The 14729-nt window shown below is 51.2% G+C and overlaps 1 protein-coding gene across 3 annotated transcripts in view; it reads right to left on the bottom strand.

Moving 5' to 3' along the window:
* The window catches only part of P2RX3 (purinergic receptor P2X 3), a 34074-nt gene extending 19345 nt beyond the window's left edge, over nucleotides 1-14729 (bottom strand). For 2 of the 3 annotated variants that reach the window (XM_055356273.2, XM_055356272.2), the window contains exons 1-8: nucleotides 14410-14712; nucleotides 6413-6548; nucleotides 5905-5976; nucleotides 5607-5670; nucleotides 4822-4915; nucleotides 4381-4458; nucleotides 3167-3308; nucleotides 2160-2296 (exon numbers count right to left, since the gene is read on the bottom strand). In XM_055356273.2, the coding sequence (XP_055212248.2) occupies nucleotides 2160-2296; nucleotides 3167-3308; nucleotides 4381-4458; nucleotides 4822-4915; nucleotides 5607-5670; nucleotides 5905-5976; nucleotides 6413-6548; nucleotides 14410-14528 (842 nt within the window). In that variant the 5' untranslated portion in view covers nucleotides 14529-14712. Of the gene's footprint in view, nucleotides 1-2159; nucleotides 2297-3166; nucleotides 3309-4380; nucleotides 4459-4821; nucleotides 4916-5606; nucleotides 5671-5904; nucleotides 5977-6412; nucleotides 6549-14409 lie in introns of all 3 variants that reach the window. The other variant, XM_004051152.5, reaches the window with a different exon arrangement.

Below are 14729 nucleotides of genomic sequence, written 5' to 3'. Positions count from 1 at the left end.
GTGGGTGGGCACCCAGGTGAAGGGATGGGAAGGGGCTTGGGTAGAGCCCTCTGCTTGCCACTGATATCAGATGTCCCCCAATGTCAGGGCTATTTCTTGGGCCCTCTGGAAACTTTTAAATCACAAGGGTCAAACTAAGCAGCTTTGCCTCCTTCTTCTCTGGCCTGGGGGACTTTGTTGGGGGAGTCAATTATCCGAGATCCTAAGAGGGGGTGGTTTCTCTTAGGCCTCTGGGAATTATGCAGGCAGGGTCTTTGGGGATATTCCGTCCTGCCTCCCCAAATACCCTCCAAGCTTATTTAGGACCAGGTCTATCCCACATCCTTCTGTGCTCAGGTGGGGAGGGAGGGAAGGCAGCCACAGTGCAATAAATTGGAGATAAAGAACTCCAGACCAATTCTTATTTAGATGAGAGATGCTGTTCTAAAACTGTATGATATCAGTAGTTGGGGGTCTTTATAATATTCACATTCTTCATAAGCTTTCCTGCCAAATGAGTTATTTGGAGGATTAAAGAATTCCCAATGGCCAAAGGGAAGTTATGAAGATGAAAACTTGCATTTTAGATCATGAGAATTTTATTAATATGTTACTATTTTAAGCCACCATACAAATATCCTTTGTATTGATCTCAGTGTGATATACCAACTGAATAAATATGCCAATTTCTGCCAGTGAGCCGAACAGTATTTTTAACCTACTTTAAAATATGTGTTGTTTCCTATGGTTTTTTTAAAGTTTGGAGTTGATGATGAAAGTACTTCAATTTTTAAAGATTCTTCTTTCCAGAGAATATACATGTATATTTTAAACTATTAAATATAAAGCTTAATGGGGTGGGTGATTATTTTTTTAAGTTATAAATTAACATTTTTAAAAGGTGAAATGATTATTTTTGGCTTATGTTTGCCATTGTATCAGAGAATACCACCTCAACAAAGGAAATTTGAGTAACATTTATTTGAATATATTCAAATATATATTCTTATGTTCAAATGTAAATGAAATATATTCTTATGTATTTTTTTCCCTGGTCACTCCCTATTTGTTCTATTTAAGCTGTTTAGTGTATAATGCTGTGTACTTAAACAGGGCCCTGCCAGAAACTTCAGGATCTTCAAAAACTGGGGGAAATCCACAATGTATACATGTATCAAAACATCACATTGTATCCCATATATATGCAATTGTTATTTATCAATTAAAAAGAAAACAAAACCCTTAATAAGTAGTGTTGACCTTGTAGTCTACACTTTGAGAACTGCTAACCTAAGATAACTGAGTACGGTCCTTAGCACGTAGTAGACAATTGGTATGTGTTTAATGGATGAATCAATAAATGAATGATTCAGAAAAACAAGAAGAGAGAAACAAAACAGAAAGCTGAAGCTTTTCACACATTGGTTAATTGAATCCTGAAGATCACAGCGTTACTATCACAATTTCATAGGTGAGGAAATTAGGATGGGAGAAGACCAATGGCTTGTTCAAGCACTTTCAGTTGCTTCCAAACAGTTTGTCCTCTAATTCCTCTCTCCCTTTCTTCAAAATGGAAAAACAAAACAAAACAAAACCCAAAAAGATCCCTGAAGTCTCAAAGCCATTGGGATGATATTTAAAGACTGGTCTGAGTTCTTGTTTGGAGAGGCATTGAAGAACCAGAGACAATTATAATTGCTACTGGTGACACACGTTTGCAGACAGAAATGCAAAGTTGCCATCTTGTAAAATGTAAAATGATACCAGTTATCACCCTTACTTTGTAGAGCGAGAAACCTTAGAAAATTCAGGCCCAGGGCAGGGAATGGGCCTATCTGGAAGTCACTTAAGCACGCCACAGTTTCAGGCCAGTGTTAGGAACAGGCAAAGAATCGCAGAACCCCAGCATTTCAAGAGACCTTGGCCTTCTCTTCTAACTACTGACCTGCAGCAGGAATCCTTGGCGTGGTCCCCTTCAGTGATAAGGAGACACTGTCTCCCAGGACAACCAGCTAGATCCTAATGGCTGTTAGAGAGTCCTTCCTGATTTGAAATGAAACCTGAGGTGGGACTTGGGGCCAGGGGTGGGTGGATGGATGTGGGATCTTGTTTCCCCAATAAACATTGCCGTTAACAGCCCGCACCTTCTTCTCCTGGTGTCCCAAGAGACAGGGAATTACCTGAAGTTGTAGCCTGGGGACACGCTGCTTTTCTCAGAAACGCTGTCGAGCCGGGTGAAGGAGTATTTGGGGATGCACTGGTCCCAGGCCTTGTCCAAGTCGCACACCCAGCCGATCTTAATGCCCAGAACTCCCCCCTGAAGAAACGGGACGGGTATGAGCTTTCCCCTCGCCCTCTGACTCCCTGCGCTGGGCCAGGGTGGGGGTGGGGTGGAGGTGGTGACAAATGATTTCCTCCCATCCTCCAGGTGGGAGACGGTGGCAGGGAGAACGGAAAGTGACATGTCATATACTGCTCAGTAAAGAAGTGCTGTGGTGGCCGGGTGCGGTGATTCACGCCTGTAATCCCAGCACTTTGGGAGGCCGAGGCGGGCGGATCACGAGGTCAGGAGATCGAGACCATCCTGGCTAACACGGCGAATCCCTGACTCTACTAAAAATACCAAAAATTAGCCGGGCTTGGTCCCAGCTACTCTGGAGGCTGAGGCAGGAGAATGGCGTGAACCTGGGAGGCGGAGGTTGCAGAGAGCCGAAATCGCGCCATGAACTCTAGCCTGGGCGACAGATCGAGACTCTGTCTCAAACAAACAAACAAACAAACAAAAAAAGGTTGTGGCTCGGATGCGAACACTGGAGCCTCTGAGTCCTACTTTTGGGATCTTCAGTCCTTTAGCTACAACACAGGAGAAAGTGGCCACAGGTCTACTTTCCCGTCGTTTGGGGCTTATTACAGATCTAAGGCCTTTCCCTGAGGTGAAATGTGAAGATGGGAGTGGGAAACTGAGGCTTGAGGAAGGTGGACTCGGCGGGGGCGGGGGGCAAGACCGCTCTGCGCGGGGAGAGCAGAAAGGATTCAGGCACAAAGCCAGTGGCAGGCCTGGGATGCTTCCACCAGGTGGCGCTGTCTCGCGGCGGCTCCTGGCCAGTGCCGGCCAAAGGGCCCTGAAATCTGGGAAAGGGCTGAAGGTGGGGAGTTTGGGGTCGCGGAAGAATGGCTAGGTCCTCACCGTGCGCGCCAGTTTGGCAAAATCCTGCCCCGCAAACTTGACCACGTCCCCTACCCGCAAGATGGGGCAGAAAGGGTCCTTGTCCGGGTGGAAGCGGCAGGTCTTCATGTCCCTGGCTGTCAGGTTGGGAAGGAGGTTTCCCCTGGGGAGGAGCAGACAGAGAGGTCAGCCCAGGGTTCATGGGAAGATCGTCTTGTGCAATCTCTCCCCGCCTTCCGGAGCCTCAGGGCCCTCCACGCCTAGGGGGGATCTGAGCCCTCAGCCTTCATCTGGACCTCGCCATCTCCCTCCCCTCTTTCCTTTCCCTGCATCTTTCTGGCGCCCCATCACCGCCTTCCCTGTTTATCAGGGTGATGTATGTCGGTGACTAATCTCCAGCTGCCAGGCTGGGAGTTCGAGAGGGCAGGAATCATTCCTGGTTACTCTGTGCATTTTTTTTTTTTTTTTTTGAGACGGAGTCTCGCTCTGTTGCCCAGGCCGGAGCGCGGTGGCGTGATCTCGGCTCACTGCAACCTCTGCTTCCCAGGTTCAAGCGATTCTCCTGCCTCAGTCTCCCAAGTAGCTGGGATTACAGGGGTGCGCCACGGTGCCTGGCTAATTTTTTTTTTTTTTTTTTTTTTGGTACAGACGGGGTTTCACCATGTTGGCCAGGCTGGTCTCAAACTCCTGACCTCGTGATCCACCCGTCTCGGCCTCCCAAAGTGCAGGGATTACAGGCATTTGTCACTGCGCCTGGCCTAGTGCACTTCCGTAGTGACTGGCATTGCCCTCTGCACATGGCCAATGCTCACCGAGTAGCTGTGGAATGAGTAAGTCAATGAAGGGGGGCTGAACTGACTAAGAGAAAAGGGATTTCCACACATGGGCTAGATGTGGGGAAAAAGAATGGGACGAGACCGAAAGGGTTTCAACTGTTGAAGGCATCCTTGACCCAGGACTAGGCCTAAGTTGTCCCTCTCCTACCCCAAGCAAAACTCCCATTTGGGTCTGAGCCCCAAGGCGGGGAGGCTGGCAGAGAAACTGACCCCAAAGTTCACCTGATCCTCAGTGGCCAAGGCCCGCTGGGAGATTGGGAATGGTAGGCCCAGGGATATGGGTCAGCAGAGCGAAAGTGGGACGAACTGTGGCGAGGGGGCATCTCCACTTCCCTGAAAACAGGTTGGCAGGGCCGGGGGTGCCTGCATCTTGGCTTTAGGGAAGGAGTGGGGACTCACTTCTCAAAGTTGAAGAGGGGGAAACGGATGCTGTTCTTGATGAAAATAGTGAAGTTCTCAGCTTCCATCATGATGGGCCTGTGGGTGAGCACAGGAGGCCTTAGCTTTCCGGGAAGAAGAGGGGGAAATGAAGGCTTTCACCTGAGGGCGACCTTTCCTGGTAGATGCCTCCAAAGGGAGACCTCTTGTAGATAAAGGGCACTTTGAGAGCGGGCTATAGGAAGGGGCTGTCTGTGCCTGAGTGTCAGAGCAGGAGGAGGAGGCAGGTGGGTGGGCTGGGGAAGATGATACCCTGGGCCTGAGGCCACCCCCCACACCAGGAAGGGACAACACTGGAGAAAGCCACAGACCCTCCTCAAGCTCAGAGACGCACGGCTCCCACATGGGCAAAGGGGAGCTGAGGTGGGGGCCTGTCTCCTCCCGTCTAGCTTGGAGCCTTACGTTTCCACCGTGTCCACCTCCGTGGGGCACCAGCCCTGGATCTCACAGGTCCGGAGCACAGAGCTGTAGTTCACGCAGCGGCCAGTGAGAATCCCTAAAGTGAGAGCCACAGCTGCTGGGTGGCTGCCTGCCCTTTGCTCCTCTCCCTTTCCTTCCTCCCTCTTCCCTTCCCCCCATCAGGGACCCTGGCAAGTGGGGGAAAAGAGCAGGCAGAGAAAAGGGAGTTGACTTCTCTCCTGCTGCTTCTCCTGAGCCCCAGACCCAGCCAAAGGGAGGTGACAGCCTTCCTTTCATGTGCTTCGAGCCCCAGCAACCCTGAGGACACCTCTTCTTCTTGTGCTTCCTTCCTTGCCTCTGAGTCTGTGCTGCAGCTGTTCCTTCTGTCTGGAATGCACTTTTTGAAGCTCCCTCTGTCCTGCCAAATCCTATTCATCTTCAGGGACCATCCCAAATGTCACCACCTCAAGGAAGCCTTTGGGTACTGCTCACCCAGAAGCAATCTCTCCCCCTCCCCCAGGCTCCACAGTCCTTTGTACCTCCTGGACAGCACAGGCCACTTCAAGCACCCCTGTCTGTCACCACCATCCTAGACTGGGAACTCCTCTGGGGGCAGGGGCCATGCCACTTTTGTAGCACCCACTGGGTGTGGCACCCAGGGAGCAACTGTAAATGCCAGCAGAATGACATGGAACAGGCTGGTTCCCACTCCCTCTCCAACGACGGGCTCTCCCCCATGGGTCCCACTAACACTTGGGATTGTGGGGTGGGTAAGGGGCTGGACTCACCCCCACCTGGGAAGCGCTCAGGCCCGCACTGGCTGTCTGATACACAGCGGTATTTCTCCTCACTCTGTGGGCAGGCGGGTCACAGGTTGGTGAAGGACACTGTCCTGGCCTGGTGAGCTCCTCGACTCCCATGACCTCCCCACAACCAACAGCCTCAGGAGGGTGGAGGTCCCAGGTTCCAGTTGCAAGGTTAGACTTGGGGCCTCTGCTCATACCCCGCCCCTCCCTGCCACCACTCCCACTCCCACCAACATTTTCAGCCTTGACCTGCTTCACCCAACCTCTGTCCTCCCCTCACCTCTGGGCAGAATCCTTGCATCTGATTTTCAGTAACAATCATCTTGGTGATGATGACAAAGACCGAGGTGCCCTTGGGAGGAGAAGAAGGGAGAGAAAAACATCCAACAGTCCCAATCAGTGAGACAGGGACTATAATTGATTATCCCCACTCTACAGATGAGGAAAGTGAGGCTTGTGTCTAGTGACTTGGCCAAGGTCACAGGGCTGGTGAGGGGCAGAGCTGGCTCTTTGCAGCCACCCACATGGCACCCTTCCCCCATGTGTGTTGTCCTTGATTGCATTACAAGTTGTGGCAGAGCCTGGAGAGGAACCCAGCTTTCCTGATGCCCAGCACCACAGGCCCAAGCTCTCGCACAGCTCTCAGCTGCTGGGGGAGAGGTCCTCTGGATCAGTGACATCATGGATTCTAGTTTGGGAATCCCATTGGCACTCTTTGCTCGCTTTCTCCCTTCCAACCTGCCCAGTGTCTGGACATCCACATGCCTCTCTGGGTAGGGGAACCATACCTGAGGTGGCGTCACGTAATCAGACACATCCATGACTCTGTTGGCGTAGAGTCCGGAGCCCTTCACCTTGGTTACCACCGAGGACTCAATGGCTGTGTCCCGTACCTGGTAAGCCTTCTCGTGCAAGAAAACCCACCTGGGGCAGGAGAGCATAAATGAAGAGAAAGAGAGGAGTCCATAGGCCCAGCAGACAGAAGCTGGGAGAGGTCACCTTCCTGCCAACACTTGGCCATGCCTGGCAGGGTGTGCAGATGGTTCCTTTCGGAGGCGTGAGACCTAGAGTGAGCCCTTGGTTGACTTAGAATAGCGTTTCTCCAACTTTTGTCCCATTACTGCCCCTCAGGTGCCTTTCTAGACATTTTCTCCCCTAGTGGTCCCCCCCTCCATGAAACTTTGATATCACAGATATCTGTTTATGTACTGTATGCAAATTTGTGCTTTATGCATAAAAAGAGTGAGAACCAATTTTCACCTCCTTGGGGGCCATATGGCCCCATTGAGAATGCATGGCTCAAAGTCATTCCATGCTGCTGATGGGGGCCACTTCTCTGGCAGGCACCCAGGAGACAGAAGGACAGAGGATCCCAGGCCTCTGCTCCCGTGCATTCCAGCCTTGGCCCACGGCTGTACCCTAAGTGTCCAACACAAAGTAGCTCAGTAAACAAATCAATAAAGGTCCTTGGGAGCTCGGTGCTTGGCAGAATCTATCTGCCCAGGTGTCAGATGAGAACAGAGGAGGAAGCGGGGGACAGCGGCTGAGCTTTTACCTGGCAGGTAAAGGAGCTCGGTTGAAGGTGGGGGCGCTGAGGGAGGAGGGAGGGAAGAGTCTGATCTTATTCCCTGGATTGTGCTGCCACCCAGTGGTCATTTACCTGTACTGGCGCCTTCCTACAGCTTTAAGCCATAATGGGACCACGTGGATGAGGCCTTCCCTTTTTCCATCCCTATCTTCCTTCTCAGACTTTCCCGGCCTTGAGCAAGAAGGGCCTGCAAACACTTGCTGGCAACTCGTGCCTCTGCTTTCCTATAAAGTGCCTGCCTTTCCATTTGAAATCGCCAATCACAGCCCTCAAGGCTGAAGTCCCCGCTCAGCCTCACTTAATCCCACACTTCCAGCCTTTGGCAAGATTGCCTTTGTTCCTGATGGCACACTGGGAGGTAGATGCTGCCACCATTCCCATTCGACAGATGAGAAAACCTCATCAAATACGTTTAGAAAATGCCATGCAACCCTCCTCCCTCCCCGAGAAACATACGATGTAAACAAACAAATACATCTGTTACATTTTGTTAACCTCACTGGCTCCCAATCTTATTTGATCACAGAAGCCAGTCTTGGAGAAATACTGGTGACATCTCATGGAACAGAGGAGCACACTTTTGGAAATGCTGGGTGAGGACATTTTCTGCTTCTAACCAGGGTGGCACGAGGTTGGAAAACCACACCAGATGAAGGTGAGTGGAAGGAATTTGAGACTGTGTAGCCCAGAGAAGACAAAGCCATAGGAGTTAGAGGCTGGGAAGCTGCAGAGGCAGGAGCTGGGCTGACCTGAGGATTCTATAAGGAGGTGGGCGAGGACTTCAATCCCAGAACCGGCTGCTGCGGAAACTCACCACACGCGTGCCACACGTCTGGGAAGACTCCAGGGCAGGTGTGCTGAGATGAGGCCCCTTCCTCAGGTGGAGGTTGGACTGAATGATCTCTGGGGTCACCTACTGTTGGAACATGCAAACAGCAGCAGCTCCCAGAACGTACCGGGGGTCCCAGCCACTTATAGTTTGGACACCACAATCCTATTTACTGCAAACCCCAGCGGATATTTGCAAGTGGCTCTTTGTTCGGTTTTCAGTGAGAGGGTTTGGTGTTATCCCCATCATGGGTCTTCCTTTGCTCACTGGAATCTTTTTTTCTTTTTATTCTAATTTAAGTTTAAATTTTTGATAAATAAATACTATTTATTATTATTGTTTGAGACAGAGTGTCACTCTGTTACCCAGGCACTGGCGCCATCTCGGCTCACTGCAACCTCTGCTTCCCGGGCTCAAGTGATTCTCATGCCTCAGCCTCCTGAGTAGCTGGGACTACAGGCATGCACAACCAGGCCTGGCTAACTTTTTTGTTTTTAGTAGAGACGGGGTTTTTCCATGTTGGCCAGGCTGGTCTCCAACTCCTGGCCTCAAGTGATCTGCCTGCCTTGGCCTCCCAAAGTGCTGGGATTACAGGCGGGATCCACCATGCCCAGCCCTATTTATTATTGATAAGTAATAATTGTACGTATTCAAGGGGCACAATGTGGGTGTTTTGATATGCCCATACCTTGTGGAATGATTATGTCATGCTAATGATCATATTTACTACCTCACATATTTATCATTTTTTCAGTAGTATTACTGGCTTGAATTCTGAATGATTTCTTGAGCAGGAGAGAAAGGGTGTAGTCACAGCACCAGCATATGGCTTCAAACCCGTTACCTGTTTTCCTATTGCTCCTTTAGAGCAGGCAGGCAGCATCCTGATTAACGCACCACTTAGAGTGACTTGTGTGCTTGTAAAATGCTCTCATGCACACCGCCTTCTATGGGGCTTTGTGGTGCTGCTTTGTCTCCCAGCACTTCTCTTTTCTTCTTTTTTTGGAAGGGGAGGGGTTTCATTCAGATCTCACAAGGAAGTATGCCTCACGTAGAAATCCCATCTGCCAAATTACGTCCTAGCAGAAGAGAAGGGAGCCTCCCTGTCACAGGAAACCCAAATGAGCTTTATTAGCTCACAGCCTGGGGCCCTGCAGAGTGAAGGGAGTGAGGTCTGGGGCCCAGGCTCTCTGCTTCCAGCTAAGATGGCTGTTGGCTGTACATTTGCAGAGTGCAAACTGTGGTCTAAACACACCCTTCTGGAACCAAGCCTCAATGTGCCTAGCCACAGAATAGACATATTTCTCAGTGTCGACCTAACGAAATGGTTTTCTGAGGCCCCTGCCCTGCATCCTTAAAGTCCAGGAACATTTGGAGATGCAGAGTTCAGATTAGTATTATATAAACAATGCGGCACTTGCTAAGCCGAATCTTTCACTACATTCTTACTGAAACAGCTTCGTTATTACCTTCATGTCATGAATGAGGAAACTGAGGCACAGAGAGGGTGCTAACTTGCCCAGGATTGCAAAGCTGGTATGTCAGCTCTAACCAGACAACCTGCTCCAGACCACTCACAGCCTCTTCACTCGAAGGTCTCTAGCTGTGTCCCAGCTCAAAGCCAGGCCATGCTGGCCCCCTGAACCGGACCCTGTGCTTTTCCTACCAGCTCCTGCTCCATCACCAGTGAAAGCATCTCCTGACAGGAAAGTCTCAGGAGGAAAGGGCCGAGGACTCCAAGGAACAATCAACCAATCTCCTACCTCCTCCTCCTCCTCCTTCAAGGCTCCTTCTTGTGCCCAGTGGGGCGGAGAGGCCACATTAGAATTCTCTCTCTGACTTAAATAACAAGTGGAAGAATTTCAATGGCCTCACAGGGCCTCGGGATGTCATCAAGGCGGCCAGAAAGAAGGGGATGCTTCATTTCCAGAACGGAGGGGCTGAGTCTGTCTCTGGAGGCCAGGGCTCAGGAGCTAGGGCAGGCCTGAGCCTTCGATTCTTGGCATTTACTCTGCTGCTCTGACTATTTTCTTCTCGCATTCATGGTTTATTATTTATAGAGCGGAAGGCGTGTGGCAGCTCCTTGGCAGGTGGGATGTGCAGGAGAGAGGCCAGAGCCGCGCCCCAGCACCCTCCCATCCGCCCCCAGGGAGTCAAGGAGGAGGCTGGGGAGTGGGTGTGAAGAGTGCACGCTGTGTGTGTGGGAGGAGGAGAGGGGTCTTTTAGGAAGGTGTGAGCTGGGCAGAGGGAAAGGGGGAGGGGTGATGGGGGGGTCTTTGTGAAGTAGTCGCAGTTGCCATCTATTACTGAGTCACCATCTCCACAAGGCACTTGACATATGTTACCTCCCCTCCCTATAACTCCCAGGGAGGAGGTATTCCTAAATCCATTTTCCAGATATGGGGACTGAGACTTAGAGACGTAAAGTCACTCTTAGGAGGCCCTCTCCTAGTTGGTGTCAGAGCCAGGCTTCTAACCAAGTGCTCTATGTTCCATACTGGGGGAGAGGGCAGGCAGGAATGAGAGTCACTCCTCTCTCTGGACCAGGATGACTGGTCCAGATGGGGCATCCAGCCAGGCATGGTGACTCATGTTGTAATCCCTGCACTTTGGGAGGCCGAGGCAGGTGGATCACTTGAGGTCAGGAGTTCGAGACCAGCCTGGCCAACATGGTGAAACCCCATCTCTACTAAAAATACAAAAATTAGCCGGGCTTCGTGGCACAGGCCTATAATCCCAGCTACCGGGGAGGCTGAGGCAGGACAATCGCTTGAACCCAGGAGGCGGAGGTTGCAGTGAGTCGAGATTGCACCACTGCACTCCGGCCTGAGGGACAGAGCAAGGCTCCGTCTCAAAAAAAAAAAAAAAAAAAAAAAAAAGATGGGGCAGCCCAACAGTTCTTCCCACCATAACAGCTCTTTCCACCATATCTGTCACTTAATTGTGCGGACAAGGTGCCTCACAGTGATACCCTGGGCTGAGAGGATGGAGTGGAGAGCCAAGAAGGCAGGATTCTAGACCCTTCTTTTTAAACCAGAGCAGCTCCTCCCTTTCACCCACTTTATGTATTGAACTCCCACCTAAGATCTGAAATGAGGCTGAATTTTATGAACCAAAGCATGGGGCTGTACCGATGGCAAGTTTGTGGACTGGGTCTTGTATGGGGGAGGAACAGGGCAGGTAGGGCAGGGCTGTGACGGGGTCAGAGGCTCCAGCAGCCACCAGTGACCCTTCAGCACAATGGGGCATCAAAGGCCTGGGAAGTCCCTGGCCTTCTAGTTTGCAAGGAGGCAGCTTCCTCCAGGAAGGCCCTGGAAATCAACCTCAGGCCAAGCACAGGCTATTGCTTCCAGGGACTCAGATCCTAGGGATTTCCTTCAACTTCTCAGGTCCCCACAGGATCCAGAACGGGGATGGGCTCTCGGGAAGTCCCACTCCACAGAGGTGAGTGGGGATTACCACGTGGACCCAGAAAAGATGTGAGAAACATCAGGTAAGTCCAGGCCTCTCTGTGTGCCCTGGAGTGGGTAAAGGAAAATAGTGATGAAATGGTGTCAACCACAGACAAGCAGCTGAGGCCAGGGGCGGGGGTGAGAGCGTATGTGAGATGACCAGGTGGTGTGTTGCTGAGAAGTTCTCAGAGAAATGATGGACTCATGTTAGGCAGAGTCTAGGTTGTTGACCTGGTTGGGATGATGGGGAAGAGATTGAAGTATCAGTGAAATATTAACACTATAGCCTTAAAAATCCCTTTAAATTCGATTAGGTCGAAGCCACTGTCACCTCTGTCCATAAACTGCCTCTTAGCAGGTTTTCCTGCACCCACTCCTACTCCTTCCACTTCCAGGGAATCAGCCCAGGTGCTCTTCCCAACTCAGATCTCATCATGTCTGTCTCTCTCTCTCTCAAACTCACGTGTACACACACACAAAAGTGCACACAGACACGTGGGTTAAAATGCTTCCATGGTTTCTGTTTATTCATCTCCTGTAAAAACAAAAGCTCTCTAAGGGTGTCTGAGGTCCGGCCTCTGTGTGTGTTCCCATCCACCGTACACCACCCTCACTCATCTCTGCTCCCTCGGCTCCAGCCACAATGACCTTCTTTTCTTTCCCGTTTGCCAGGCTCCTTCCCTTTGCAGAGGTGGGTTTCTCTGCCCTGAACTCTCTTCCTTCCCTCTTTCACCTGGGTTGCTCTTACTCGTCCTTTGGGTCTTGGCTAAAATGTCACATCTCCAGAAAACCTTCCCTTACTCCCTGACTGGGCCAAACACCTTCACAGAAGCGGCTCTCTATAACTGTGCACCTCCAAGCCACAGTTGACATTTCATGTTTGTGGAGATCATCAGATGAATGCCATCTCTTGCCTTCCGCTGTAAGCCCCATGAGGGCGAGGACCCTGTCTGCTTTTGCCCACCATTCCGTCCTCAATCCACAGTGCCTGGCATGCAGAAATGCTGGTACATTTTTGCTAAATTAATGACGGTGGACTCATGAAGTCACAACGTGCATGGGTTCACATACACGGAGATGGGACTCAGGTCATGGGGCTGGGCTGCAGAGGGCGCTGATGTAACTGGAAGGCAGTGTCCCGTGGGGAGCTGTCAGGCTAGGAGATGGATGGGGTTGGAAATTAAGATGCTAAAGAGCTTCGCACACTCGCTCCAGCAGGCTGGGCTCCAGCCCTGAGTACTGGAGGATTCTATCTGATCATGATGAGACAGAGACAAGGGCAGTGGGGGCTGAGCAGGCTGGTCTAGGAGCCCACTCTCTCCCCCATCAATCTCTGCCTGGAGCCAGTGGAGCCAGGCCAGATGGGGAATGTGCTGAGCCAGATTTTGCACTCACCTGGGCCAACATACCATCTTGTGGCTATAAACAACCACAGCATTGAATATACACGTGAACACAGAACATTTAGGAACCAACTTTGAGCCAAGCTCTAGAGATGCAGACAGCGAACATTTGCAAACCTCGTATCTCACAAAACCTCAACATTGGAAGGGAACTTTGTGGCCATTTAATGCTATTCCAAAGCTTGAATCCCTTTTCTAAAATCTCCCAAAGGAGCACTGGATGGTGCAGCCTTTTTACAATACCTGCCCACTGAAGCCTACCAGGGCTTGCCCAGCACACAGAGCAAAAAATCACCTAAAAAGTCACATCTAGCCACCTTTCCCTCCACACCCTCGCATAAACTTCAACATTTCAAGCAAGCAGGTTTGCATGCAGCTTCAGCCCACAGGCACACAGGATTCTCCTTTGACCTGCTTGAACTAACTCCTGACAGTCAGTGGCTTGCTACCTCAAATGCAAAGACCCATTGTCTGAAAGAACAGCATAAGATTGGAGACCCGCATGCCAGGAAAGAAAACCTTCGAGGTTTCTGCCTGTATTTCCTGGTGCCCACCAGTGTGTGGAAATGACCACAAGAAGGACAGGACCTGCATTCTTCCCCAGCCATTGTCTGCTCCACAGCCCTTTGTGTGTGCGTGTGTGTGTGTGTGTGTGTGTGTGTGTAGGTGTGTGCTTGCAGGTGGTGGGGGATGAGGGGATGGTTGCACCTTCCTGGCTCTTAAGCAACTCCTAGGATGGGTTACATGGCACAGGGTCAGGGAGAGGTAGGGAACTTACACTTTTTGACAAAGGGGAGCATTTCTGGATTCCTGGGGAGGGAGCGGCACTATGTTCAGAAAAGCTCCTTTTCTCCTTGGCCACTCTTCCCTTGGGCCTCTGTTTGTTTCCTCATCAAGGGGCAGTTCCCTCTTTGTCCTCCCCTTCAAGAGCAGAGGGCTTCTCCCTTGCCCTTCTCTCTCTCACCATCTCACCCATCCATGCCAGAAAGAAATTCCTCATTCTAAAACAGATCCAGTTCTCTCTTTCCCTCCCGGCCACCAACTTGATCAACCTGCCACCACCCCCTTGTCTCAGTGCCTTCTCTTCCCTATTCCTGTGCTGTCTTGTCTTTTTGAGACCCCGAAGAGTTGACTGAGGGGAATTCGAAGATGTGGGAGGGGGTCTGCCTGTTCTCTTGTTGGGGAGATGAGAGCAGGGAGGGTGGAGATGGAGCTCCTGAGCCCTCCCTCGGTGGAGGGCAGTGCCGGGGCAGGGACCCTACTACTCCGAGCGTGTGTCTTGAAACCACTCTCAACCCTGGAGGATGAACTGGGAAAAGAATTCACCTGGGTGAATTCAGGTCCTAGGTGGGGGTGGCAGAGGCCAGTCTTTAAGACTCGGCTCCACAGAAGAAACTGTTTCCCCCAGGAGCAGAGGAGCTCAGGAAGCTGGATGGTAGCACCGAGGCAGGAGGGTGAAGACGGGATGCCAGGCAGCCCACCCCGCCAGGAACCTGAAGGGCCACAGACTCACCCTACAAAGTAGGAGATGATCAGAAGCTGAACTACTCGGTTGATGATTCCGATGGTCCAGCTCTTCACAACTACCGACTTGGTGGTCTCATAGGTGAAGAAGTCGGATATGCAGTTCATGCTGAGAGAGTGCTCAGGGGACACTCAGAAGGGGGCCCAGTGGTGGCCTCAGGAGAGGGAGGTCCTACAGGACAGGGAGACGAGATCACAACCTGGAGGGGGTAGCTTAGAGGGGTCAGAGGAATGGGGAGCCTGTCCCTTTAAGCCATGCAATCCTAGTCAGATTCTCTCTGCTCTTGATACTCTGGCTTCCAAGAGGCC

The sequence above is a fragment of the Gorilla gorilla genome, chromosome 9 (assembly GCF_029281585.2).
Source record: "Gorilla gorilla gorilla isolate KB3781 chromosome 9, NHGRI_mGorGor1-v2.1_pri, whole genome shotgun sequence".
Classification (NCBI taxonomy): domain Eukaryota; kingdom Metazoa; phylum Chordata; class Mammalia; order Primates; family Hominidae; genus Gorilla; species Gorilla gorilla.
The sequence above is the reverse complement of the archived record's forward strand: the minus strand, read 5'-3'. Positions and strand labels throughout refer to the sequence as shown.